Raw genomic sequence first — 26,599 nt, 5'->3', positions numbered from 1 at the left:
AACTTATTATGAGTACAGCTGACCCTGACCTTGTTTTTGTATTGTCCTGCAGGTGTTTGATAGTTCCGGGTCGTTCCTGTCCTACATCAACACCACAGCAGACCCTCTCTATGGTCCACAGGGCCTGTCTCTCACATCTGATGGACACGTGGCTGTGGCTGACTCTGGCAACCACTGCTTCAAGGTTTACCGCTACCTGCAGTAGGCAGAACCATTGCTTTAGGGACGGTCTGTTGCAGGCCTACCACTCCCAGCGTGTCCCAAATAGCTCCCTATTCCCTTCATAGTGCACTACTTCTTAACAGAAACCCATAGGGCTCTGGTCATAAGTAGTGCACTATATAAGGAATAGGTTTCCATTTGGGATGTACAGACAAACCAATCACAGCCCGACCTGGGTCCAAAAATAAGACAAATACTTGAAAGTATTTTAAGTGTTTGGGAGGTGCTTGATTTACCTGTTTATTTGAGTTTGCGCTTTTGGGACTGTTCCATTGGTTCAGGCAAACCAAATCAAGTGCAGCACTTGAAGTATTGGAAAGTATTTGATCTAATGTATGTATTTTTGCCCCCAGGTCAGTGCACGTGTTAGCACTGAGCAACGACACAAACCAATGTACTATACATAATATACAGGTGCAATGATCTTTCCCATAGCTGTCCCTTTGATTTGCACATCTGATCAGATCCACCTCATCCAGTTAGTGTTCTCTGAACCCCCCAACATCATGAAGTAACAATATAACCCCCGTTGACTCCTCCTTGTGCTGTGTTATGGAGTTTACTGAGTCTGAAATGGCACCCTATTCTTTGTGTAGTTCACTACTTTTGACCTGGGCCCATTGGGCTCTGGTCAAAAGTAGTGCACTATGCCATTTGGGATGCAACCTACTTGTGTAGAGTGTATTTACCTCTTTGTTCAGTCATTGATGTGAAACTACGAGGAGGTATGAAGGAGATATGAAGTGTGTATATAGTGTAACTGATATTAGGAGACCAGATCAGTGATGGGTTGAAGTACGTGTATAATAATTGAGCCATGTTGTGAAGGAGCTCGTCCCAATGCATGAAGTTTTATCTTTACCTTGTTATTAACTCAGACGTGACGACATAAGTGCCGTTTATAAACTGTTTCTTCGCCATGGTCTAAGTGCAACGAACAATGTGCTTACAGTGAAACCAACCAGCGACGAAAAGCAAAAGCTTTTGAAACATTTCTCTTTCAGTTGTATCTAAGAGCAAACTGACTTAACTTATAGCCATCTCACATATAAAAAGTCATCACCATCTGTGCATTGATTTGCTGTATGAACTGTGTACAATGGATCATTATGCAGCTTTATCTGTGCTTTCATTTTAAAACACATATCTTTTGGTTAATCCGAGAACAGCAGTCTGGCATTCCAGCGTTTCTATGTACGGCAGCTGTCCTAAAAGTGTGCTTTTTAAAACAGGAGTTCAGCTGGAGAAGAGATGTGTCATGATTATTGCATATGTGAGCAGCAGAATTATTCTAAACTTTGTTATCTGTTCTTTTTAAAAAGGAAAAAAATTCAAACATGGAATTGCTAATTTATTTTATTTTATACACTAGTTCAGCATTTACAAATTATTTTTCTAATTTGATGTGTTTTATTTTTTAGAAATTCACGCCTTTGTCATTTGTCTCCATATATAGTAAAAACCCTTAGCCACTTTGAGGGGATTAGTAGAACAAACAGTGAGGATTTAGAATTTGAAAGATTTGATTTGCCAAAAAATACATAGTGGGTTTTGAATTGTGACAAGTTGGAGTACATATTGAAAACCAATACCAATGATTATATTACTTAGTGTTATTGAACATGCAAAACTACATTAGATATTTGACTAACTTCTGGGTTTCAGTCTTAAACACTGTCAACAGTAGATTTATATAGTTTGTTTTCAGAAGCCACAGTGTGAATGTATCAACAGCTTCAACGTGTGTTGAAGGACTAGAGTTACAATGTTTCATTGCCTGGTTATCACAGTTCATAGCATTTCTTTAGCGGGTTATAACGGTTCATTACCAATTAATAACAATATTGTCCTGAGGGTTTCATTAGCATTAGATGAGCTATAGCGCTCTCACTCCCCCTGGTGGTCACCACTGTAACAACACAGCACCCTTGGTGCCAAAATAGAGTCCCTATAACCTCTCTGACGTCATGCCAAACTGGCTACACAGTCTATCACAGGTTGTTTTTATTAAGGAGTATTAGACACATCATCTCTTTGTGTTTCAAAAATATGTCACTCAATCTTCTTTCTATTTTCTCTGTGAATATGCACTGGTAATAAAAGCACATGGTTTATGGAGATACTGAGTGTGCTTTCTGCTTTCCTCTATTCATACTAAACATATATCCTTCTCTGTATCACAGTCTCTCTCTGTTGTCCAGGACAGTCATCCTGGGTCACGTGATGTTCAGGAGCCACAACTTTCTGGAACGTTTCTGATAGAAATGTGTTGCATAGAGCCAACATATTTCCCTATTCTCAATGACAGACAAACATGTCTGTTCTATATAATATATTTATATCTGGATGTTCACTGAAGGCAACCAAGGGTTATATTGAACACTGGTTGACCTCGTACTGTTTCATGAAGTCCTTGAGCATGTTACAGGCTTTACGGTTCTTAGTAGCTTTACACTTCCTCTCCTCTGGAATCTCCTCCAACCACATCTCATTATCCAGGACATAGACAGGCCTACGGAAGACAGCATTTAGTTATACAGGCCTGGTGTTGGCAACATTTAGTAATGCAGGCCTGGGGTGGACAACATTTAGTAATGCAGGCCTGGGGTGGACAACATTTAGTAATACAGGACTAGGGTGGACAGCATTGGAGTCTCTCACTCAAACTGCACTGGAATAGTCTCCCATTCTACACTATACATTTCCCAATGGAGAAATCACAATCTAGGGCCCAAGTAGTGATAAACCTTTACAATATCTCAATTCAACAATATTGTAATAAATATCCTCTATGCTGTCTTTTTTTACCTGATGATTCCATGTATTATATCAATGTTGTCTTACAATATATTGACACATACGGTATAGTTAATTGAAAAGGAAGACTAATGTCCCAAATGGAACCCTATTCCATACATGGTGCACTACTTTTGACCCTGGCTGTGACCCCACTCTCCAAATGTGTCTCAGGGGGAGTTGAGAGATGCAAGAAATGAATTTCCAATTCACACATTGGTATAATACACACTTGTACATATAACACCCACCTAATTATTATTATTTTATAACATGTAGCACTACTTTTGACCAGAGCCCTATGAACCCTGGTTAAAAGTAGTGCACTATATAGGGAATAGGGTACCATTTGGGACGCATCCCATCACTTACTTCCCACTGTGGTCAGTGGTGTCAGAGATGGTCCCATCTCTACCCATGATCAGGTAGTTACTGTCAGTCTTCATGTCAAACTCATCACAGGCTTTACGCTTGATCATGTCTCTCACTGCTCCAGTCTGCATCACGTCTTTACCTGGCATAGCAGAGAACCAGCACAAGAATAATGTCAAGAAAATTATACTTCAAGAGAATGTTCAAGTACCAAATGGCACTCTTTTCCCTATATAGTGCACTACTTTTAACCAGGACCCATCCAAAGTAGTGCATCATAAGAAATAGGCTGCCGTTTGGGATGCAAACTGTAATATTGTAGAACACTCACCTGTCTGTAGGATTTTGGTCAGTAATGTGGTGTAATGTTGAAAGACTCCATCATCAGATGAGTTGACAAACTTGACGACGTACACTGTCAGAAGGACAACATGAAAGGGTGTGAGTACCAACTACAGCACATTAGAAAGAAGAGAGTATTTAGGTTCCAGGTATAAACTCACCATAATTAACAATTGGAGAGAAACAAGCAAAGCTCCTGCGAGTCTCTTTCTCCATGGCTTTACTGTATGTGACTTTCTTCTTTGGGCAGCCACCTGAGACAAAGCAAATAAAAACTAGATACACAATAGTTCAAAATAGTTCAGGCACTATAAAAATACTAGCTGGAAGGAGTGCACATACCCTCTGCACAGGAGCACATATTGTCCTGACAGATCTTGGAGATCATGTTGCTCTTCTGGGGTGAGCTGTAGAACACAGTGCATCTCCTCTCTGTCGGGACATAGTTCAGCATTAGTCACTCAGACGATGGCTGTGTCCCATACGGCATCCTATTCTCTTTATTGTGCACTACATTTGACCAGGGCCTAAAGCCTCACCAGGCTGCACCAGCCCCATGGACCTTCCAGATACATTACAACCATTGTCTTAATATACCCTAAACTAAACATGGTGGTATACCTGGGTTGTAGTAGTCAAAGACCACAGCAGCAGCAGGCTGCACCAGGCCCATGGGACTGATCTGTTTGGCCCGGAACGCTACACACTGTGGTTCTTCGGTGATCTGGAATACATAGTGACAATACAGCCTCCGAGGGTAGAGATGACAGCCTTGGCGAGAACACGAGAACTCTCTTGCGAATCACTATAGGAGTAGTACAGTAGTCATAGCTGATTGATGTCGTGGCTTTGGATACAAAAGGTCTTACCTCAGCGAAGTAGAGGAACACTTTATTTGGGGCGATGTCATAATGGTCAATGTATTTCTCAGTACCCTTTACATTCTAGAGGAGAGAAATAGAAAAAGACATCATTATATAGTTTGACAACATGTCAATGTGAATCGCTAAAATGTGTTTTCTTCCTGGAACTGATTCTGCTGATCTCAGATATTTCAAAGGGTTTACTTGTAATAACTGTGATAAGTGGTTGTTTTTTCTACTAAAGGTAGGGCTCGATTCAATCTGTAGCGCTGAAGATCCGCACTACAGCTTGAAATTTAAAGGTCATTTTCAATTGAGCTGACATTTCAAATCGTATTTGTCACACGCTTTGTAAACAACAGGTGTAGACTAACAGTGAAATGCTAACTTACGGGTCCTTCCCAACAATGTAGATTTTTTGGGGTGAAATAATAGAAAAATAATAACACAAGGAATAAATAAACAATGAGTCATCAGAGAGGACAGTCTATGACACCGGTGGCTGGAGTCTGACAATCTTTAGGGCCTTCCTCTGACACCACCTGGTATAGAGGTTCTGGATGGCAGGGAGCTCGACCCAGTGATGTACTGGGCCATACGCACTACCTCTGCCCTATAGGCTGTCTCATCGTCATTGGTGATCAGGCCTACCAAACTTAATGATGGTGTTGGAGTCATACATGGCCAGTCGTGGGTGAACAGGGACTACAGGAGGGGTCTAAGCACATACCCCTGAGGGGCCGCCATGTTGAGGGCAGGATCCAGTTGCAGAGGGAGGTGTTCAGTCACAGGGTCCTTAGCTTAGTGATGAGTTTGGAGGGCACTATGGTGTTGAACGCTGAGCTGTAGTCAATGAACAGCATTCTCATGTTCCTTTGTTCAGGTGGAAAAGGGCAATGTGGAGTGCAATACAGATTGCGTCATCTGTGGATCTGTTGGGGCGGTATGTGAATTAGAGTGGGTCCAGGGTGTCTGGGATGATGATGTTAATGTGAGCCATGACCAGCCTTTCAAAGCATTTCATGGCTACAGATGAGTGCTACCTAGTGAGTGCTACAGTGTGATAGTCATTTAGACAGGTTACCTTGGCATTCTTGGGCACATGGTGGTCTACTTGAAACATGTAGGTATTACAGACTGGGTCAGGGAGAGGTTGAACAATTCAGTGAAGACACTTGCGCATGCTCTGAGTATGCGTCCTGGTAATCCATCTGGCCCTGCGGCCTTTTGAATATTAGCTTGTTTAAAGGTCTTACTCACATCACACTCACAAGAGTGTGATCACCCATGGTGTCAGGAATAGCATGATTCAGTGTTGCTAGCCTCGAAGAGAGCATAGAATGTGTTTAGCTCGCCTGGTAGGCTCGCGTCACTGGACAGCTCACGGCTGTGTTTCCCTTTGTAATCCATGATAGGTTGCAAGCTCTGCCACATCCGATGACCATCAGAGCCGATAAAGTAGGATTTGATCTTGGTCCTGTATTGATGCTTTGACTGAGGGCGTAACGGTATTTATTATAAGCGTCCGGGTTAGTGTCCCGCTCCTTGAAACGGCAGCTCTAGCCTTTAGCTCAGTGCAGATGTTGCCTGTAATCCATGGCTTCTGGCTGGGTTATGTACGTACAGTCATTGTCGATGCACTTATTAATGTGATAAACTCCTTTTTCAAATCAAATCAAATTTATTTGTCACATACACATGGTTAGCAGATGTTAATGCGAGTGTAGCGAAATGCTTGTGCTTCTAGTTCCGACAATGCAGTAATAACCAACAAGTAATCTAACTAACAATTCCAAAACTACTGTCTTGTACACAGTGTAAGGGGATAAAGAATATGTACATAAGGATATATGAATGAGTGATGGTACAGAGCAGCATAGGCAAGATACAGTAGATGGTATTGAGTGCAGTATATACATATGAGATGAGTATGTAAACAAAGTGGCATAGTTAAAGTGGCTAGTGATACATGTATTACATAAAGATGCAGTAGATGATAGAGTACAGTATATACATATACATATGAGATGAATAATGTAGGGTACATTATATTAGGTAGCATTGTTTAAAGTGGCTAGTGATATATTTTACATCATTTCACATCAATTCCCATTATTAAAGTGGCTGGAGTTGAGTCAGTGTCAGTGTGTTGGCAGCAGCCACTCAATGTTAGTGGTGGCTGTTTAACAGTCTGATGGCCTTGAGATAGAAGCTGTTTTTCAGTCTCTCGGTCCCAGCTTTGATGCACCTGTACTGACCTCGCCTTCTGGATGATAGCGGGGTGAACAGGCAGTGGCTCGGGTGGTTGATGTCCTTGATGATCTTTATGGCCTTCCTGTGACATCGGGTGGTGTAGGTGTCCTGGAGGGCAGGTAGTTTGCCCCCGGTGATGCGTTGTGCAGACCTCACTACCCTCTGGAGAGCCTTACGGTTGTGGGCGGAGCAGTTGCCGTACCAGGCGGTGATACAGCCCGCCAGGATGCTCTCGATTGTGCATCTGTAGAAGTTTGTGAGTGCTTTTGGTGACGAGCCGAATTTCTTCAGCCTCCTGAGGTTGAAGAGGCGCTGCTGCGCCTTCTTCACAATGCTGTCTGTGTGAGTGGACCAATTCAGTTTGTCTGTGATGTGTATGCCGAGGAACTTAAAACTTGCTACCCTCTCCACTACTGTTCCATCGATGTGGATAGGGGGGTGTTCCCTCTGCTGTTTCCTGAAGTCCACAATCATCTCCTTAGTTTTGTTGACGTTGAGTGTGAGGTTATTTTCCTGACACCACACTCCGAGGGCCCTCACCTCCTCCCTGTAGGCCGTCTCGTCGTTGTTGGTAATCAAGCCTACCACTGTTGTGTCGTCCGCAAACTTGATGATTGAGTTGGAGGCGTGCGTGGCCACGCAGTCGTGGGTGAACAGGGAGTACAGGAGAGGGCTCAGAACGCACCCTTGTGGGGCCCCAGTGTTGAGGATCAGCGGGGAGGAGATGTTGTTGCCTACCCTCACCACCTGGGGGCGGCCCGTCAGGAAGTCCAGTACCCAGTTGCACAGGGCGGGGTCGAGACCCAGGGTCTCGAGCTTGATGACGAACTTGGAGGGTACTATGGTGTTGAATGCCGAGCTGTAGTCAATGAACAGCATTCTCACATAGGTATTCCTCTTGTCCAGATGGGTTAGGGCGGTGTGCAGTGTGGTTGAGATTGCATCGTCTGTGGACCTATTCGGGCGGTAAGCAAATTGGAGTGGGTCTAGAGTGTCAGGTAGGGTGGAGGTGATATGGTCCTTGACTAGTCTCTCAAAGCACTTCATGATGACGGAAGTGAGTGCTACGGGGCGGTAGTCGTTTAGCTCAGTTACCTTAGCTTTCTTGGGAACAGGAACAATGGTGGCCCTCTTGAAGCATGTGGGAACAGCAGACTGGTATAGGGATTGATTGAATATGTCCGTAAACACACCGGCCAGCTGGTCTGCGCATGCTCTGAGGGCGCGGCTGGGGATGCCGTCTGGGCCTGCAGCCTTGCGAGGGTTAACACGTTTAAATGTCTTACTCACCTCAGCTGCAGTGAAGGAGAGACCGCATGTTTTCGTTGCAGGCCGTGTCAGTGGCACTGTATTGTCCTCAAAGCGTGCAAAAAAGTTATTTAGTCTGCCTGGGAGCAGGACATCCTGGTCCGTGACTGGGCTGGATTTCTTCCTGTAGTCCGTGATTGACTGTAGACCCTGCCACATGCCTCTTGTGTCTGAGCCGTTGAATTGAGATTCTATTTTGTCTCTGTACTGACGCTTAGCTTGTTTGATAGCCTTGCGGAGGGAATAGCTGCACTGTTTGTATTCGGTCATGTTACCAGACACCTTGCCCTGATTAAAAGCAGTGGTTCGCGCTTTCAGTTTCACCCGAATGCTGCCATCAATCCACGGTTTCTGGTTAGGGAATGTTTTAATCGTTGCTATGGGAACGACATCTTCAACGCACGTTCTAATGAACTCGCACACCGAATCAGCGTATTCGTCAATGTTGTTGTCTGACGCAATACGAAACATGTCCCAGTCCACGTGGTGGAAGCAGTCTTGGAGTGTGGAGTCAGCTTGGTCGGACCAGCGTTGGACAGACCTCAGCGTGGGAGCCTCTTGTTTTAGTTTCTGTCTGTAGGCAGGGATCAACAAAATGGAGTCGTGGTCAGCTTTTCCGAAAGGGGGGCGGGGCAGGGCCTTATATGCGTTGCGGAAGTTAGAGTAACAATGATCCAAGGTCTTTCCACCCCTGGTTGCGCAATCGATATGCTGATAAAATTTAGGGAGTCTTGTTTTCAGATTAGCCTTGTTAAAATCCCCAGCTACAATGAATGCAGCCTCCGGATAAATGGTTTCCAGTTTGCAAAGAGTCAAATAAAGTTCATTCAGAGCCATCGATGTGTCTGCTTGGGGGGGGATATATACGGCTGTGATTATAATCGAAGAGAATTCTCTTGGTAGATAATGCGGTCTACATTTGATTGTGAGGAATTCTAAATCAGGTGAACAGAAGGATTTGAGTTCCTGTATGTTTCTTTCATCACACCATGTCACGTTAGTCATAAGGCATACACCCCCGCCCCTCTTCTTACCAGAAAGATGTTTGTTTCTGTCTGCGCGATGCGTGGAGAAACCCGTTGGCTGCACCGCCTCGGATAGCGTCTCTCCAGTAAGCCACGTTTCCGTGAAGCAAAGAACGTTACAGTCTCTGATGTCCCTCTGGAATGCTACCCTTGCTCGGATTTCATCAACCTTGTTGTCAAGAGACTGGACATTGGCAAGAAGAATGCTAGGGAGTGGTGCACGGTGTGCCCGTCTCCGGAGTCTGACCAGAAGACCGCCTCGTTTCCCTCTTTTTCGGAGTTGTTTTTTTGGGTCGCTGCATGGAATCCACTCCGTTGTCCTGTTTGTAAGGCAGAACACAGGATCCGCGTCGCGAAAAACATATTCTTGGTCGTACTGATGGTGAGTTGACGCTGATCTTATATTCAGTAGTTCTTCTCGACTGTATGTAATGAAACCTAAGATGACCTGGGGTACTAATGTAAGAAATAACACGTAAAAAAACAAAAAACTGCATAGTTTCCTAGGAACGCGAAGCGAGGCGGCCATCTCTGTCGGCGCCGGAAGTGACATCGGATGAATCCTGGAAAATATTCCAGTCTGTGCTAGTGAAACAGTCCTGTATAGAAGCAACCGCTTCATTGGAACACTTCCGTATTAAGCGCATCACTGTTACTTCCTGTTTGAGTTTTTGCTTGTAAGCAGCAATCAGGAGGATAGAGTTATGGTCAGATTTGCCAAAGGGAGGGCGAGGGAGAGCTTTGTATGCGTCTCTGTGTGTGGAGTAAAGGTGGTCTAGAATTAGTTTGCCTCTAGTTGCACAGGTGACATGCTGGTAGAAATGAGGTAAAACGGATATCAGTTTTCCTGCATATTCAGCATTTACCCTGAATGCAGTCTCTACGAATGCGGAAACGTTGCCTTCAAATTTCAATTGCGCTGTATGGTGTAACTTCAGCACTACAGATTGAATCGAGCCCATAGTTGAATGCACTGACTGTGTATAAGAGCGTCTGCTGGATGGCAAAAATGTAAATCAACATTACATGTAGGCCTACTGTACCTCCTCCAGATCCTGCATGTTAGGTTTGAGTCCACTGAGAAGGGAGATGTCCACGATGACCATGCCTGTAGAATTACCACTGGTCAGTCTGTAGGAGAAGAGAGGAGAGAGAGAACCATATATCCACTCATCCCACTCTATGTATGCACGCACGCACGCACGCACGCACGCACGGACGGACGGACGGACGGACGGACGGACGGACGGACGGACGGACAGACAGACACCTGTACTCACCCCACACACACAGTGTAGACTAGGGACTTCTCCCTCTCCTCCTCCTGTGGGGTGTGTCTCTTCCTGCGTGTGCGCAGGTCAAACCATTCCATCCTGCTCATTGGCTCATCACTAGGGTTCCCATCCCCGTCAGACTCATAGTTATAATAGTCGTCTAGCTCAGGACCATCGTCCGCTTTTTCTGTCATTTTACATTTAAAAAAAACAATTTTATGTTTTCAAGCAGCACTCCAGCAAATGTGTTTAGTGTTTATAGATGCATCCTGGCTGAAACTTACTTCTGTACTTAACCTCTCCCTCCACTGAGACATTGAGACTGTAGAAACCACAGAACAAGTCCATCCTCTCCAGAGTTCTGTAGGTCTGGACCACCTGATGACATAAAACAAACACTGTGGACACATGCGTTGAGATTCAGACAGTCTTACAATGTTAGAATCATCATCATTTACTTTTAAATCTATTTACTGAATTTACTTACTGATAAGGTCCCATTTCCCTTACCCTCTGTGTTAATAGTGATCTGGCTTCCTTGGTTCACCTGCCAAGACAAACCAGACAACACAGAGATTAGTAGATGTAAAACAGAATTTGAGAAAGTTAAATCAGAGCACTGCTTGAATTCTAAACTCAATCTCACCTGGAAGGCAGATAGGGTCAGGGCATTACGCTTCGTAAGATGAACTCTCTGCTTGTTGCCGTTTTGGTAACACATCTCAACATTAAGGTCCAAGTCCTGAACATCATTGTCCTTGATGCTGTACTTAGCTAGAGCCTCAAGAGCTACAACTGTATCCTGTTCGAGGGAGAGAGGGGACAAAGGAGAAGGAGAGAGGGGACAAAGGAGAAGGAGAGAGGGGACAAAGGAGAGAGGGGACAAATGAGAAGGAGAGAGGGGACAGAGAAAGAAAGAGAAAGACGGGACAGAAAACGAAAGAAAAGGGATGAGAGAGAAAGAGAGAGAGAGAAGTATATAACTAGGGCCAGGAGTTTCTCGAGGTCAAGTCAAGTGGTCAGTGATAACTCCGAGCTCCCGATCATAATGCTACAGTACCTACCTGTCTGTCTACTGGTGGCTTGTCCTACAGTACCTACCTGTCTGTCTACTGGTGGCTTGACCTATAATACCTACCTGTCTGTCTACTGATGGCTTGACCTATAATACCTACCTGTCTGTCTACTGGTGGCTTGACCTACAGTACCTACCTGTCTGTCTACTGGTGACTTGTCCTACAGTACCTACCTGTCTGTCTACTGGTGTCTTGACCTCCAGTACCTACCTGTGTAGAGCGGAACCCTCCTCCATACTGTCTCTGCTCAGTGAGCCAGCGGGCGATGCACGTCGCGTACGTCATGTCTCCCTCCGCCACTGTCTGGAGCAGGGCGTAAGCCGTGGTCTCCACGGAGATGGCCTGGGCCTGGGGTACCTGATTGGCCCTCGTCTCCCCGCTCAGCCTCAGATCATCACTGGCCTCCCAGTGACATGTATCTGCTTCTGCAGGGGAGATATACAGTATGTTTAGCAGCTACAGTATGTCCTTAGCCATATAACATTGCAGGGGAGACATAATCAATAATATGGCGCCCTCTGCTGTTTAAATGTTGTCATTGTGTATGTCTACCTTCCCTCAATGATCATGCAGACCAGGGAATCAATGTCTACCCAGAAGACCTTATCCTGACTTTTTCTCCAGCCACTACCTGTAATACTTTACAGGCGCTAGTAATCAAAGCAGGTTGAAGTCCAAAGGAATGAGTTAAAACAGTACAAACACACTTTAGATGAATAGAGCCTTTCTGATATAGACAACTTCTGAAGTAATTAGACAACTAGGCAACCCGTAGCCCTAGATGACTAGTAAAGTAACAAGGTACTGACCATTGTCACTGTGTGCCAAGGCCCTGAGTTTGGTCTGAGCCATGGAGGCACTGTCTCCGCCAGGGGAGGTTAGAGAGAGGGCGTAGGAGGTGATGGCAACAGAGAAGGGCCTCTGAAGGGAGTCCAGCTTCGACTCCAGGTAGGCCTTAGCCTTCTCCATAGCCTGCCTCTAACACAGGAAATGGTGGATAGATTTAGCATTAGAAACAACAAATGCATTAGTTAAACATTATCACAACAGACACAAAAAGGCATGTTGCTTTATCCTGGATCATATTGTTGCAAAACCAACTTGCCCCTTCGGGATAATAATTACACAACTTTTAAAAAGTCAGTGATGATAAGTTAGGTGAATCGATGTATTACCATTTCTGAACCTTTTCCTTCAGGGTACAGTGCCACAGCGTGGTTCATGGCTATCAGAACAAACGCCGTCAGAGACACCTCTCCCTCAAACCCTCCCACTCCACCCTGAGGTGAGGGAATGGAGAGATAGCAGACAGGTAAAGACATCATATTGTATGGTATGGTACCTGCATGGTCCGGACATAAAGAACATTTGGCTTATACATTTCTTTTTACCTTTATTTAACTTGGCAACTCAGTTAAGAATACATTCTTATTTACAATTACGGCCTAGCCCGGCCAAACCCTAACCCGGACGACACTGGGCCAATTGTGCGCCACCCTATGTGTCTCCCAATCACGGCCGGTTGTGATACGGCCTAGAATCTAACCAGGGTCTGTAGTGACGCCTCTAGCACTGAGATGCAGTACCTTAGAACACTGTGCCATTCGGGAGCCCCAACTTAGAGGTCATAGGGGCGCGATTGATACCCAGCCCGGGCAGAAAGAAATTTGGACGATATTTGAGTCGACTGCTAGATGGTTGACAGTGACACATCCTAGAAAGACAAGATCTCCTGCTGTTGTGCCCTTGAGAAAAGCACTTAACCCCTAAAATGCTCAACTGGCGGCACAGTGTGGCTGCCCCCAGCCTCTCCAACCTAATGTGTATTTCTGAGGGGTAGGGTACAGCATAAATCATATTTCCGTCTTGAATGGATGAATAAAGCATTCTTTCCTGCATGGTGCGGTCATAGAGTGGGTTAGGGTCAGTGAAGCCTCCACTGGACAGCTGTTTAGACACCAGGTAGGAAATAGACTGTTGGATGTAGGAGTCTTCCACTGAAATCACGTCCCTGCACTGGGACAACTCCTTGGCTATAAAGGCTGTCAACCAAACACTGCTTGGAGTTGACAGGAAAGCTCCATAGGATCCATCTGTCTTCTTGAAGGTCAGGATTCTGCCGTATCCTTGGAAAGAGAAATAATCAATTCATTTCAACCATTTGATTCCCACAAGGCTAGATGTCTCAAAGGGGATTAACTTAAATTCTCCCAGTGTCCCCTCACCAGTCTGTATCATGGCCTGGGCTTCATCTCTGCGTTCAGCCTTTAGGTCGACCCACTGTCCAGTAGCGTCCAGGTATCTCATGGCGTGGATGGCTGGAGACATGGTGACCATGGTCTGCTCCGCACACCCCTTGGGAAGGGAGATGAGCTGGTCCACTCCATCCAGGTTTAGACAGTTCTCCACTGACTCTCCCATCACACCACCTACATGGGTGTGATGGGAGAGGTTTCCCTGTTATAGCAGTAAACTAGCCCTGGAGATTGGTCTGGAAAAACCGGTCAGGGAAAACTCATAGTCTGAAATAATATCTCATGGACCAAAATGTATATGTAAATGTAAATACATACAGTACTACAGACCCAACACAGTATATGTTCCACACTAGCAAAAAGTCTGACTACAGTATTTATCGACCCTTCTTTCCTTTCACACTGATGTAGGTGTCAGATTCCAGTCCAGGGACAGCATTAGGAGGAAGTGGAATTTCAAGCTCGATTGACTTGGCAGCTGTGTGACATAGATAAGAAATGGAGAGACTGTTTTAACTCAATGGTCTGATGAGGCTTGTTTGCATAAATGTCACTTTTACTACAGGTTTCACATGTTTAGAAAGACAACATTACCTTTCCCGTCAATGTTGTATTCTTGTTGTATTGAGACCAGCTCCCCTTCCCCCTGTATAACAGAACAAAATGTGAGCGTTCATTCAGATTGCTTATACAGACATATACAGATGTTGGATCTTAATTTGAGCCAGATTGCTACAGCAGGAAGATTATCCTGCAGCAACAGGAAATGTGAATTAATATGCAAATTATAATTAATGGACATTTTTGTAGGGGTTGCAACTGTTTTTGTAAGGGAAAATCAAGTCAGAAATGTCAAAGTGGATAGCCTTTTTAAACCTATAATATACTACCCGTTACCCGCATTGCAGGATAGTAATCGTGCAACAGGGTAATCAAATTAAGATTCTACATCTGTTCTGTAACTTTTGTATAATAATGGGAGAAAAACAGTGGTGTTCAGCACAATAAAGAAGTGAGAACCACATGTAGCCTAATGTACACATATATCATAGAGACATACTGAAGCACTGCTGTATATTAGAGGGAGAGAGGTGATACAAGTGTCGTGTTCATACCGTGACTTTGAGGTCCTTCTTGATCTGGTCACGGGCCGTCTTAGTGTAGGCATCTACATGGATAGGGATGTTTCCTATGACCAGAGGAACCACGGTGAAGTAGACCGGGACAGCAGAGTTACCTGGTACTGTGACCACCTGCTTGTCCCCTCTGTCTCCCCCTGCACTGCACAGACCCTCCACCCATGCCAGCTCCACTGTCACCTTCACAGAGAGAAACACATATACATGGTAGTAGATGTAAGTGTAGTAAAATTGTCTATCAAAGGAATCTACAGATAAAAATGTCTGCAACTGCAGTTTATTTGTATAAATGGCTGTTGGAGGCATTTTGGACTCAAATATATTGTTTTTACAACACTAGTTACCTCCATACAGTCGGTTCTGTAGTTGAACACCACAGCTTTCATCTGTAGCTGTTCATTTCTCTTCACAGAATAGGGAAGTCTGAGAGATACAAAGAAGTCCTGAAACACCACCAGAGGCTTGGGCTCTGCTATACAAAACCCTGAAGGGACAATCAACACTAACATTAACCACTTGATGACTGTCCTCTGAAAGTCTGTTTGTGCTATCATGCCATCTTTTTGTCACTCGTTGTCATGGTTGGCTCGACAATGACAGCTAAAATGAGTTTGCAAGAGCACAAATATATTTAGGACTAGGCTAGTGTAATGGTCTTAGGTTAGATGGAAGAGGTGACCTGCCTTTTGTTTTAGAGATCCCCACTGCTTGAACCTCCCAGGTAGTGATGGAGTCAGGGACAGCAACACTGTGTCTGAAAATAATAACGTACAACATGATGTCATTCCTAATATACTTGTTACACTATATTGGTCCCCAAGTTTTACCCAGTAAGTTCACATGGTCAGGGAAAACTCCTGGTCCCAGTCATGACTGTCCTGGCCTATGTCCCATATGGCAACCTATTCCCCATATAGTGCACTACTTTAGACCAGGGCTGGTAGTGCACTATATAGGGATTAGGGTATAATTTGTGTTGTAGATGTTGCAGGTTACCATGTTACCTTACGAGACCAGAGGGCCCCACATCAACGATGCCCCACATCCAGGTCTGAGGGAAATAGGAGCGGAGGTGGACAGACACCTCATCTATGGCCTCTTCTTCCTCACCAATATCATCTGACGCTAAATAGGAGGACAGGGAGGAGGACACATTTCAGCTCAATCAATACAAAATATGTGCATATACGGTAGTACAACTAATCTGAAAAAAGACAAAAGTATTGACTAATCTAAGAAGTTCTATATTAGTGGTTAGAAACTGGGTGGTTCGAACCCTGAATGCTGATTGGCTTAAGTCGTGGAATATCAGACCGTATACACTGGGTATGACAAAACATTTATTTATATTGTTCTAATTACATTGGTAACCAGTTTATAATAGCAATAAGGCACTCTGAGGTTTGTGGTACAGTGCCTTGCGAAAGTATTCGGCCCCCTTGAACTTTGCGACCTTTCGCCACATTTCAGGCTTCAAACATAAAGATATAAAACAGTATTTTTTTGTGAAGAATCAACAACAAGTGGGACACAATCATGAAGTGGAACGACATTTATTGGATATTTCAAACTTTTTTAACAAATCAAAAACTGAAAAATTGGGCGTGCAAAATTATTCAGCCCCTTTACTTTCAGTGCAGCAAACTCTCTCCAGAAGTTCAGTGAGGATCTCTGAATGATCCAATGTTGACCTAAATGACTAATGATGATAAATACAATCCACCTGTGTGTAATCAAGTCTCCGTATAAATGCACCTGCACTGTGATAGTCTCAGAGGTCCGTTAAAAGCGCAGAGAGCATCATGAAGAACAAGGAACACACCAGGCAGGTCCGAGATACTGTTTGAAGAAGTTTAAAGCCGGATTTGGATACAAAAAGATTTCCCAAGCTTTAAACATCCCAAGGAGCACTGTGCAAGCGATAATATTGAAATGGAAGGAGTATCAGACCACTGCAAATCTACCAAGACCTGGCCGTCCCTCTAAACTTTCAGCTCATACAAGGAGAAGACTGATCAGAGATGCAGCCAAGAGGCCCATGATCACTCTGGATGAACTGCAGAGATCTACAGCTGAGGTGGGAGACTCTGTCCATAGGACAACAATCAGTCGTATATTGCACAAATCTGGCCTTTATGGAAGAGTGGCAAGAAGAAAGCCATTTCTTAAAGATATCCATAAAAAGTGTAGTTTAAAGTTTGCCACAAGCCACCTGGGAGACACACCAAACATGTGGAAGAAGGTGCTCTGGTCAGATGAAACCAAAATTGAACTTTTTGGCAACAATGCAAAACGTTATGTTTGGCGTAAAAGCAACACAGCTGAACACACCATCCCCACTGTCAAACATGGTGGTGGCAGCATCATGGTTTGGGCCTGCTTTTCTTCAGCAGGGACAGGGAAGATGGTTAAAATTGATGGGAAGATGGATGGAGCCAAATACAGGACCATTCTGGAAGAAAACCTGATGGAGTCTGCAAAAGACCTGAGACTGGGACGGAGATTTGTCTTCCAACAAGACAATGATCCAAAACATAAAGCAAAATCTACAATGGAATGGTTCAAAAATAAACATATCCAGGTGTTAGAATGGCCAAGTCAAAGTCCAGACCTGAATCCAATCGAGAATCTGTGGAAAGAACTGAAAACTGCTGTTCACAAATGCTCTCCATCCAACCTCACTGAGCTCGAGCTGTTTTGCAAGGAGGAATGGGAAAAAATGTCAGTCTCTCGATGTGCAAAACTGATAGAGACATACCCCAAGCGACTTACAGCTGTAATCGCAGCAAAAGGTGGCGCTACAAAGTATTAACTTAAGGGGGCTGAATAATTTTGCACGCCCAATTTTTCAGTTTTTGATTTGTTAAAAAAGTTTGAAATATCCAATAAATGTCGTTCCACTTCATGATTGTGTCCCACTTGTTGTTGATTCTTCACAAAAAAATACAGTTTTATATCTTTATGTTTGAAGCCTGAAATGTGGCAAAAGGTCGCAAAGTTCATGGGGGCCGAATACTTTCGCAAGGCACTGTATATGGCCAATATACCATGACTAAGGGCTGTATCTGTGTTGTGTCGTGCATATACCACACCCCCTCATGCCTTAAATGCACCACAAGAATCTGTAGCTTGTGAGATACTTATGAGATGCTATTGACATTCCAACTACTAATATAATAATATAATACAATACTGTACTTTTAGCCAGGCTGTATGTGTTTTTTATCTTTGTGATGTTTCTCCTCAGCATGGTGGCATCTCTGCAGCACTTGAGGAAGGCAGTGCGACACGGAGCAGACTTGTGGATGGTTTTAGAATGACGACTCTCACATGACAGACCCAGGCTGTTCAACCTGGCCCCATCGTGACAACACCTCTTCTCCACTGGCTCCTGGTACCTGTTGACTGCAGATAAGAACAATGTGTCTAGCTAATACATGATGTCTAGCTAATAAATGATGTCTAGCTAATAAATGTAATATGCTAAGGAAGACTTTTTCTGAAACATATCTGAACATTTGTAAATTAAAGGATTATTGAAACTTATCCTATGGAGCACTCTCCATATTCTGTAACTAATAATACCCGATACACCATAAGAGTGAAAGCAGCATGCTCAGAAGATGGAGGGAGAATAGGAGAGGCTACTGCTACACCTACTGATGTCAGAGAAAGCCTGGTGATGGTTCAGGGCTCTCTTCCGTCTTTTACTTTTGTCGTTACAGGAGTAATCTGGTTATCAGAGGACAAAAGAAAAATAATTTTACAATATTGGGTGAAATAAACTCCATCTAAGAACACAGCTGCAGTGGTGTGCTTTTACCAATCAGGAACATGTGCTATTCATTCAGTATTATAATGAGTTAAATGTCTGAATGTAAACCGTACCCTTTCTCACTTGACCCTCTGTATCTCCACAGTTGGTTATAAAGGCGAGCCCAGCGTCCTGTAACACAGACTGGGAGTTCCTGCCCCCTCCCATAGAACACGCCAGGTCATAGGAGTTCATGTAGGCAAACATCTAAAGAAGAAGATTACTTTATTGGTCCATTTACTGCATAAACAACAGAGATTTGTCTTTTGGATATCCCATTCTCCCTGGTAGACAAATACATACTGTCCTGTACATGCAGTAGATACATATTACAGTACATACTGTCCTGTACATGCAGTAGATACATATAAATACAGTACATACTGTCCTGTACATACAGTAGATACATATAAATACAGTACATACTGTCCTGTACATACAGGGGATACATACACTGCCGTTCAAACGTTTGGGGTCACTTAGAAATGTTTTGTTTTTGAAATAAATGTTTTATAGAATATCTACATAGGCGTACAGAGGCCCATTATCAGCAACCATCACTCCTGTGTTCCAATGGCACATTGTGTTAGCTAATCCAAGTTTATAATTTTAAAAGGCTAATTGATTATTAGAAAACCCTTTTGCAATTATGTTAGCACAGCTAAAAACTGTTCTGATTAAAGAAGCAATAAAAGTGGCCTTCTTTAGACTAGTTGAGTAGCTGGAGCATCAGCATTTGTAGGTTCAATTGCGGACTCAAAGTAGCCAGAAACTTTCTTCTGAAACTCATCAGTCTAACTCACAGTCTAACTCATCAAACATATACATTTAAACTCAGTTTTTCACTATTCCTGACATTTAATCCTAGTAAAAATTCCCTGTCTTAGGTCAGTGAGGATCACCACTTTATTTTAAGAATGTGAAATGTCAGAATAATAGTAGAGAGAATGATTTATTTCAGCTTTTATTTCCTTCATCACATTCTCAGTGGGTCAGAAGTTTACATACACTCAATTAATATCACGTAGAATTACCTTTACCATTTTAACTTGAGTCAAACGTTTCGGGTAGCCTTCCACAAGCTTCCCACAATAAGTTGGGTGAATTTTGGCCCATTCCCCCTGAGAGCTGGTGTAACTGAGTCAGGTTTGTAGGGCTCCTTGCTCACACACGCTTTTTCAGTTCTGCCCACCAATTTTCTATAGGATTGAGGTCAGGGCTTTGCAATGGCCACTCCAAAACTTTGACTTTGTTGTCCATTTCGCCATTTCGCCATTTCGCCACAACTTTGAAAGTATGCTTGGGTTCATTGTCCATTTGGAAGACCCATTTGCGACCAAGCTTTAATTTCCTGACTGATGTCTTGAGATGTTGCTTCAATATATCATCTATTTTGTGATGTGCACCAGACCCTCCTCCAGCAAAGCCCCTCCACAACATGATGCTGCCACCCCCGTGCTTCACGGTTGGGATGGTGTTCTTCACCTTGCAAGCATCCCCCTTTTTCCTCCGAACATAATGATGGTCATTATGGCCAAACAGTTCTATTTTGGTTTCAACAGACCAGAGGACATTTCTCCAAAAAGTACAATCTTTGTCCCCATGTGCAGTTGCAAACCATAGTCTGGCTTTTTTATGGCGGTTTTGGAGCAGTGGCTTCTTCCTTGCTGAGCGGTCCTTCAGGTTATGTTGATATAAGACTTGTTTTACTGTGGATATAGATACTTTTGTACCTGTTTCCTCCAGCATCTTCACAAGGTCCTTTGCTGTTGTTTGGGGATTGATTTGCACTTTTTGCACCAAAGTACGTTCATCTCTAGGAGACAGAACGCGTCTCCTTCCTGAGCGGTATGACGGCTGCGTGGTCCCATGGTGTTTATACTTGGGTACTATTGTTTGTACAGAGGAACGTGGTACCTTCAGGCATTTGGAAATTGCTCCTAAGGATGAGCCAGATTTTTTTTCTGAGGTCTTGGCTGATTTCTTTTGATTTTCCCATGATGTCAAGCAAAGAGGCACTGAGTTTGAAGGTATTGTGATACAGTGAATTAATCTGTCTATAAACAATTGTTGGAAAAATGACTTGTGTCATGCACAAAGTAGATGTCCTAAACGACTTGCCAAAATTATAGTTTGTTAACAAGAAATTTGTGGAGTGGTTTAAAAACGGGTTTTAATGACTCCAACCTAAATGTATGTAAACTTCCGACTTCAACTGTACTGTATGTATCTATTCATGAAACCTGGTAAGACAGAGGCTCTGTACCTTCTCAGGAGTGAGTTTGTTGTTCTTGTTGAGGATGTAAACAGCTGTATCTACAGCAGCCAGAGCTACCTTGTCTCCCTGGTCTGTACGGACCACCACAGTCACCAAGTCAGCTGGTTTATGCTCTTTAAATGGAAGGATCTCGATCTGAAAACACAACACCAAAGATATCACATTATGCCTCCATGCAAATCTATACTGAACAAAAATATAATGCAGAGTGTAAAGTGCTGGTCCCATGTTTCATGAGCTAAGATCCCAGAAATGTTCCAAATGTAATAAAGCCCTTTTGTGGAGAAAAATTCATTCAGGTTGGCTGGGCCTGGCTCCCAGACCCACCCACGGCTGCACCCCTACCCAGTCATGTGAAATCCATAGTTTAGGGCCTAATTAATTTATTTCAATTGAGTGATTTCCTTATGTGAACTGTAACTCAGTAAAATTGTTTCAATTGTCTAATTGTAGTAAGAGTAGAAGTAGAATGGATGAAGAATTGCAGCATTTAGCTGGAACTAAGCTACAGATAGCAATACTGGGTGATTTGAAAAGTCATAGTCAATCAATCAATAATATAATAATTCTTTTAGCAAAAATGTTTACCTTTAATTTACAATCTGTAGAAGCTATGAGAAAGAGCTATAGAAAGGTTCAGTACTTTTGTGAAGCATCACAGCACAGTTGAATAATATATAGCAAATATAAATGTAATATGGATGGTGTTAAGAGATAGATGGGAGGGGTTGAATGGATCTGAAGGGTGGGACTAATAACAACAAGATAACCAATGTAAAATGTACAGGGTCTGTAAAATGTACATAGGTTCAGAAATGTTGCGAAATGGCACAGTTAAAAATATATGGCAAATATAAATCAAACTGGATGGACATCAGCAATAGATGGGAGAGGTTGAGGGTAGAGGAAGGCAGGACTAAAAACAAACAAAATATAACTATTGTAAAATAGATTGTGTCCGTAAAATATATATAGTGTGTATAAGCTGGAAGTAGAAGCCTAAGTGTTCTTGTTCATTAGTTTACTCCAATTACGGGAAGGGTGGAAAGGTTAGCGGAAAATCCTTTTTATTTCAATTTTATTTAACCTTTGTTTAACTCGGTAAGTCAGTGGAAAATAATAACGGGAAATATATTTTAAAAATAAATGTATGTATGTATGTGTATATTTATATTTACAAAAAAATATATGAGGTATTGGAAATGATGCAGACAATTACATTGATGGAAACTACAATCTATCTCCAATATTAAAGCTGATCTGCCCCTAAATATGAATAATAATAATAAAACAAAGAGTAGAAGCAGAGAAACAAGCAGCAACTACAGAACCTGTCCTTTGCAGATATCTTTGGCATCCGCCCATACAGAGTCAGCCACTATGGTAGTCTTCTCTGGTGCCTGTGTGAAGTAGTAGGCCACCAGTCTGAAGGAAGGGACCAGGTCAAGACTGTAGGGCAGACTGAAGGTGGTCAGCTCAGTCCTCTGGACCCTGTTCATCTGGACCACTCTGCCCTTACTCAGGACCTGACACAGAATGGAAACAGAGGAAATAACACATTATTACTCTTCACTACAGATATTGAAATGGTTCATTTCTCAACCCCCAAAGTGCTTATATTCATGTTGGTTACAGACAAACTACAGCTATGACAATCCCAGTCTACTGCAATGTCTGGAAACTTGAAGCTATGCACAGATAAAGTATGTTGCAGAAGTGGTAAATGGTTATCTCCATCCATTATTAGAATGGACTGATACTCCAGTATGTTACCATATAGTAGATGTAGGCTGGACGTGGGGTGCCTGGAGGGGTGATGTCTCTGAGAGTGACCGTCATGGTTCCTCCAGGCTCCAGGGTGACATGTTCTATCTCTACACTCAGGTAGCTGTTCCCCTCAGACTGGACTGCTGACACTGTCATTTTGGCATCACCCACTATTACCTCCTCCTCCGCCCCCTCAGCAAACATCTGGAGAGAGAGGAACAGATCGCCAATATGACATCACATCAAATAGTGACTGTGTCTCAAACGACACTATATTCCCTATTTAGTGCACTACCTTTCTGCTGACCACATAGAGCTTAGAGACATATTATGCTTGTCAAACTACATGGGAAATAGAATGTTGATTGAAAGTTCTCTGTGTCTGTCCTGTACCTTGATATCGATAGACGTGGCCAGTTTGGGCACTTCGAAGGCGAGAACAGCCTCACCCTTAGAGTTACCGGATCCCTCCATCTTCACAGATTGTGTGCCTTCTACAGAGGTCACTGAAACTGAAGCCCTCATACGGAGGTCAGGGGCTGGGGATCCATCTGGGTGGGTGGTGGTGGCCTGAGAAGGAAACATGCAGCATATGCCCAGTAGACGATGACTGCAGATACAGTCATACTCTAAATGGTAAAGCAAATACAATTGATGACACTGATAACTATTGTACGTCTCATTTGGAAAAGGGATTTGCTCATCTCAATATGATGTCCTGAATGAATACAATTATATTTTATTCTGTGGTGTTAATGTTTGTCTTTGAGTGCAGAAACGACCACACTGTACCAGGATAGAGAACTTTCCTCCAGGTGTGAAGTATTCCTTAGTCTTAGACATGTCAATGATGTATGGAGACGTCACTATCTTTACTGAAGTGCTCTCAGCTTCTTCTAGATCTCCACCTGAGAGAGAGAGAGAGAGAGGACAGAGAGAGAGGAGAGAGGAGAGAGAGAGAGAACAAGAGAGAGAGAGAGAACAAGAGAGAGAGAGAGAGAGAGAGGAGAGAGAATGCAGAGAGAGAAAGGAGAGAGAATGCAGAGAGAGAAGGTTGTTGTTGTATGTAACACCTGGATCTGCTGGCATGGTCATGTTTTATCTGACTGAATGAAGGACTTACTTGCTGTTTCTAAAGCTGTAACAGCTATGTACAGATTGCATCCCTCCATGTGTGGGATACTTTGCTTTCCTGCTTTCCCACGTAGGTCTTCAGTTGGCAGCGTAATGCTGGCGACGCCGTCTTGGATCTACAATACACAAGAAATAAGTTCACAAATGGCTCATCAGAAAAATAAAAGTCAATGGAAACAATAACTCTACAATCAGAAACATTGACTTTAATGTTATGTTTTTTTAATGTAAAGCTTTGAGATGATAAAGTGAACTCACAGAAGTCTTGTTTTCTAGGCCAGGTAGATGTGTTCTTTTGCCTTCTTGATTGATTAGTCCAAATCTAACATAAGCTATGCCATTGACACCTTTGCCATAGGTGTACCTGCAATCAACACACATGTATTTGGCACACTATGAAAAAAAGTATGAAAATGTATGCACTCACTACTGTAAGTCGCTCTGGATAAGAGCGTCTGCTAAATTACTCAAATGTAAATGTAAAATGTATGAACAATTCACAAAACAGTCCATTAACGCAATCTGCTTCAACAATCTCACCTTGCAGAGACGTTGAACTGAAAGGAATCCTCTGTCAGCAAATAATATGGTTTCAAAGCTGCTATCTTCACCTCAAACATAGGAAGAACTGAAAGAAACAGAGGGGAAGCTTGTTGGGCCGTATCATACTGTCAGACAACCTACTTTAGATTACTCACCATATTCTTTGACCTCAAACTCCACTGAAGAGTTGGACATGGGATAGTTGGTAAAAGCGGCAACAATCTTCCAATGGCCAGCCCTGAATCATATGGACAGAGTAGTAGTGGTCAGTGCTACTGATGTCCTGTCTTCCATAGACTTTATGTCAAAATCCTACTTACGTCTCAACGTCAGGGATCATTATGTTCCTCTGAAGGAGTTTACTGGAGTGTAGAACCTGGTTGTACACCAGCAGGCCTTTGGAGTTCTGTAGAGAGACAGTGAATGTTAGTTAGAGAACTGAGAGTTCATTTAACACAACAAAACAACTTTAACATGCAGATAGATGTCTTGCAAACTTACAAATATCTTGACATTGATGCTTTCATCAACAGGCAGCAGATAGTTGTCTAGCGTGAAGACCCTGAAATTGACTGGAAAAGGAAAAATTGGAATTAGGCTGAATGTATAACTAAAACCATGTGTAATGTTATTTTACACTTTACCATTCTCTCCTGGATTGTAGATTGGTTTGTCTGTCTGAATGAAGACATAACCCTTTTTTGTTGACAAAAGGATTGTTTTCTTTTTTGGAAGAAAATCATCATTGGTCTCTGTAGCCAGTTGGATAAATGGCACAATTTTCTTTCTTTTTCTTATGCTTTTGATTGCCTCTTCGTACAGGCTAGGAATTACCTATAAAACATGAGAATAGAGGCAGAATCATTTAAATGCATGTTCCAGTAGTTCCATAGGGCATGAAAAGAGGTTAGCCTTCTGTATACCTACCCTCATTTTCACAACCGCCTGATAGCCATTGGCTTCATTAAGAGTTACATGCTTTTTTTCAGACAGAACTTTATTATTGGCGGTTTGGTACAGGAAGTACAGAGTGTACTGTGTAGGCTTGATAGCTCCCTGCAGCTGTACTGTCACTGTCTCCTCTACTCCCAGGTGGACTATGTTGGGAGCAGTGATGAGACATCTGCAAACACAAGCACACATGAACACAAACAAACACACACACACACACACATACACACACACACACACACACACACGCACACATGAACACAAACAAACACACACACACATGAGCACACACACACACACACACACGCACACATGAACACAAACACACACACGCACACATGAACACAAACAAACACACACACACACACACGCACACAAACAAACACACACACACACACATGAACACAAACAAACACACACACACACACGAGCACACATGAACACAAACAAACACAAGCACACATGAACACACACACACACATGAACACAAACAAACACACACACACACGAACACACACACACACACGAACACAAACAAACACAAGCACACATGAACACAAACAAAAACACGCACGAACAAGCACGAGCGCTCACACACACACATGAACACAAACAAACACACGCACGAACAAGCACGAGTGCTCACACACACACAAATGGTGGTAATTTTTTAGGGCTGCGACATGACATAAAATGAGCATGACCAATGATACAAGTAAAATATACTGTATCTACAAAGAATTAGCATGGACAGAACATAACTCACGTTGGCCTCTGCCCACTAACTGCAGTCAGTGCAGACATGATCAGAAGCAGTGTGTTCCTCATCTTTCTGCTTTACCGTCTGATCTGTATCATGCCACTGGAACAAGAGTCTTCATTAATTGTCTCAACCCCAAACTTGCACAGGAAAATAAAACAAAACACTGTAGAACTGATCTATCTGTAAATCTATGTTGCTCCAGTCTGAGAGTGGGAGGTTCTCTCTCTGGGCTCTGCAGCTCCAAGAGAACAGGTTTCCGTATCTCAAATGGCACCCTATTCCTTACATAGTGCACTACTTTTAACCAAGGCCTATAGGGAATAGGGTTCCATTTGGGACAAGGCCTCAGCATCAACACCCCCTCTAGCCCACCTACCTCTCCTCCCTTCAGCTTCTCTGACTCCAGTCTTGGCATTGGAGGAAC

General features: G+C 43.1%; 2 protein-coding genes across 4 annotated transcripts in view; one reads left to right on the top strand and one right to left on the bottom strand.

Moving 5' to 3' along the window:
- LOC110503833 (tripartite motif-containing protein 3) overlaps positions 1-2,340 on the top strand; it is a 41,101-nt gene extending 38,761 nt beyond the window's left edge. For all 3 annotated transcript variants that reach the window (XM_036961307.1, XM_036961308.1, XM_036961309.1), the window contains one exon: positions 53-2,340. In XM_036961307.1, the coding sequence (XP_036817202.1) occupies positions 53-205 (153 nt within the window). In that variant the 3' untranslated portion in view covers positions 206-2,340. The remainder of the gene's footprint in view (positions 1-52) is intronic.
- On the bottom strand, positions 2,212-26,465 carry LOC110503832 (complement C4). Its single transcript, XM_036961306.1, has 40 exons — positions 26,179-26,465; positions 25,389-25,584; positions 25,106-25,295; positions 24,963-25,033; positions 24,782-24,867; positions 24,617-24,699; positions 24,459-24,546; positions 24,177-24,282; positions 23,908-24,034; positions 23,577-23,692; positions 23,178-23,354; positions 22,791-22,988; positions 22,349-22,543; positions 21,006-21,152; positions 18,814-18,946; positions 18,586-18,657; positions 18,124-18,330; positions 15,930-16,050; positions 15,609-15,679; positions 15,270-15,409; positions 14,902-15,105; positions 14,381-14,432; positions 14,181-14,264; positions 13,757-13,960; positions 13,425-13,657; positions 12,707-12,811; positions 12,341-12,509; positions 11,742-11,956; positions 11,102-11,257; positions 10,943-11,002; positions 10,740-10,833; positions 10,462-10,642; positions 10,225-10,312; positions 4,602-4,676; positions 4,354-4,456; positions 4,075-4,164; positions 3,894-3,986; positions 3,722-3,805; positions 3,391-3,532; positions 2,212-2,734 (listed from the first exon to the last, which is right to left on the bottom strand). Exons 1-40 carry the CDS (start codon positions 26,238-26,240, stop codon positions 2,593-2,595), a joined length of 5,160 nt encoding a protein of 1,719 aa, XP_036817201.1. The 5' UTR covers positions 26,241-26,465; the 3' UTR covers positions 2,212-2,592.
- Between the last annotated feature and the right edge of the window lie 134 nt (positions 26,466-26,599).

The sequence above is a fragment of the Oncorhynchus mykiss genome, chromosome 24, assembly GCF_013265735.2.
Source record: "Oncorhynchus mykiss isolate Arlee chromosome 24, USDA_OmykA_1.1, whole genome shotgun sequence".
Lineage (NCBI taxonomy): Eukaryota > Metazoa > Chordata > Actinopteri > Salmoniformes > Salmonidae > Oncorhynchus > Oncorhynchus mykiss.
This window is presented reverse-complemented; position numbering and strand designations above follow the sequence as displayed.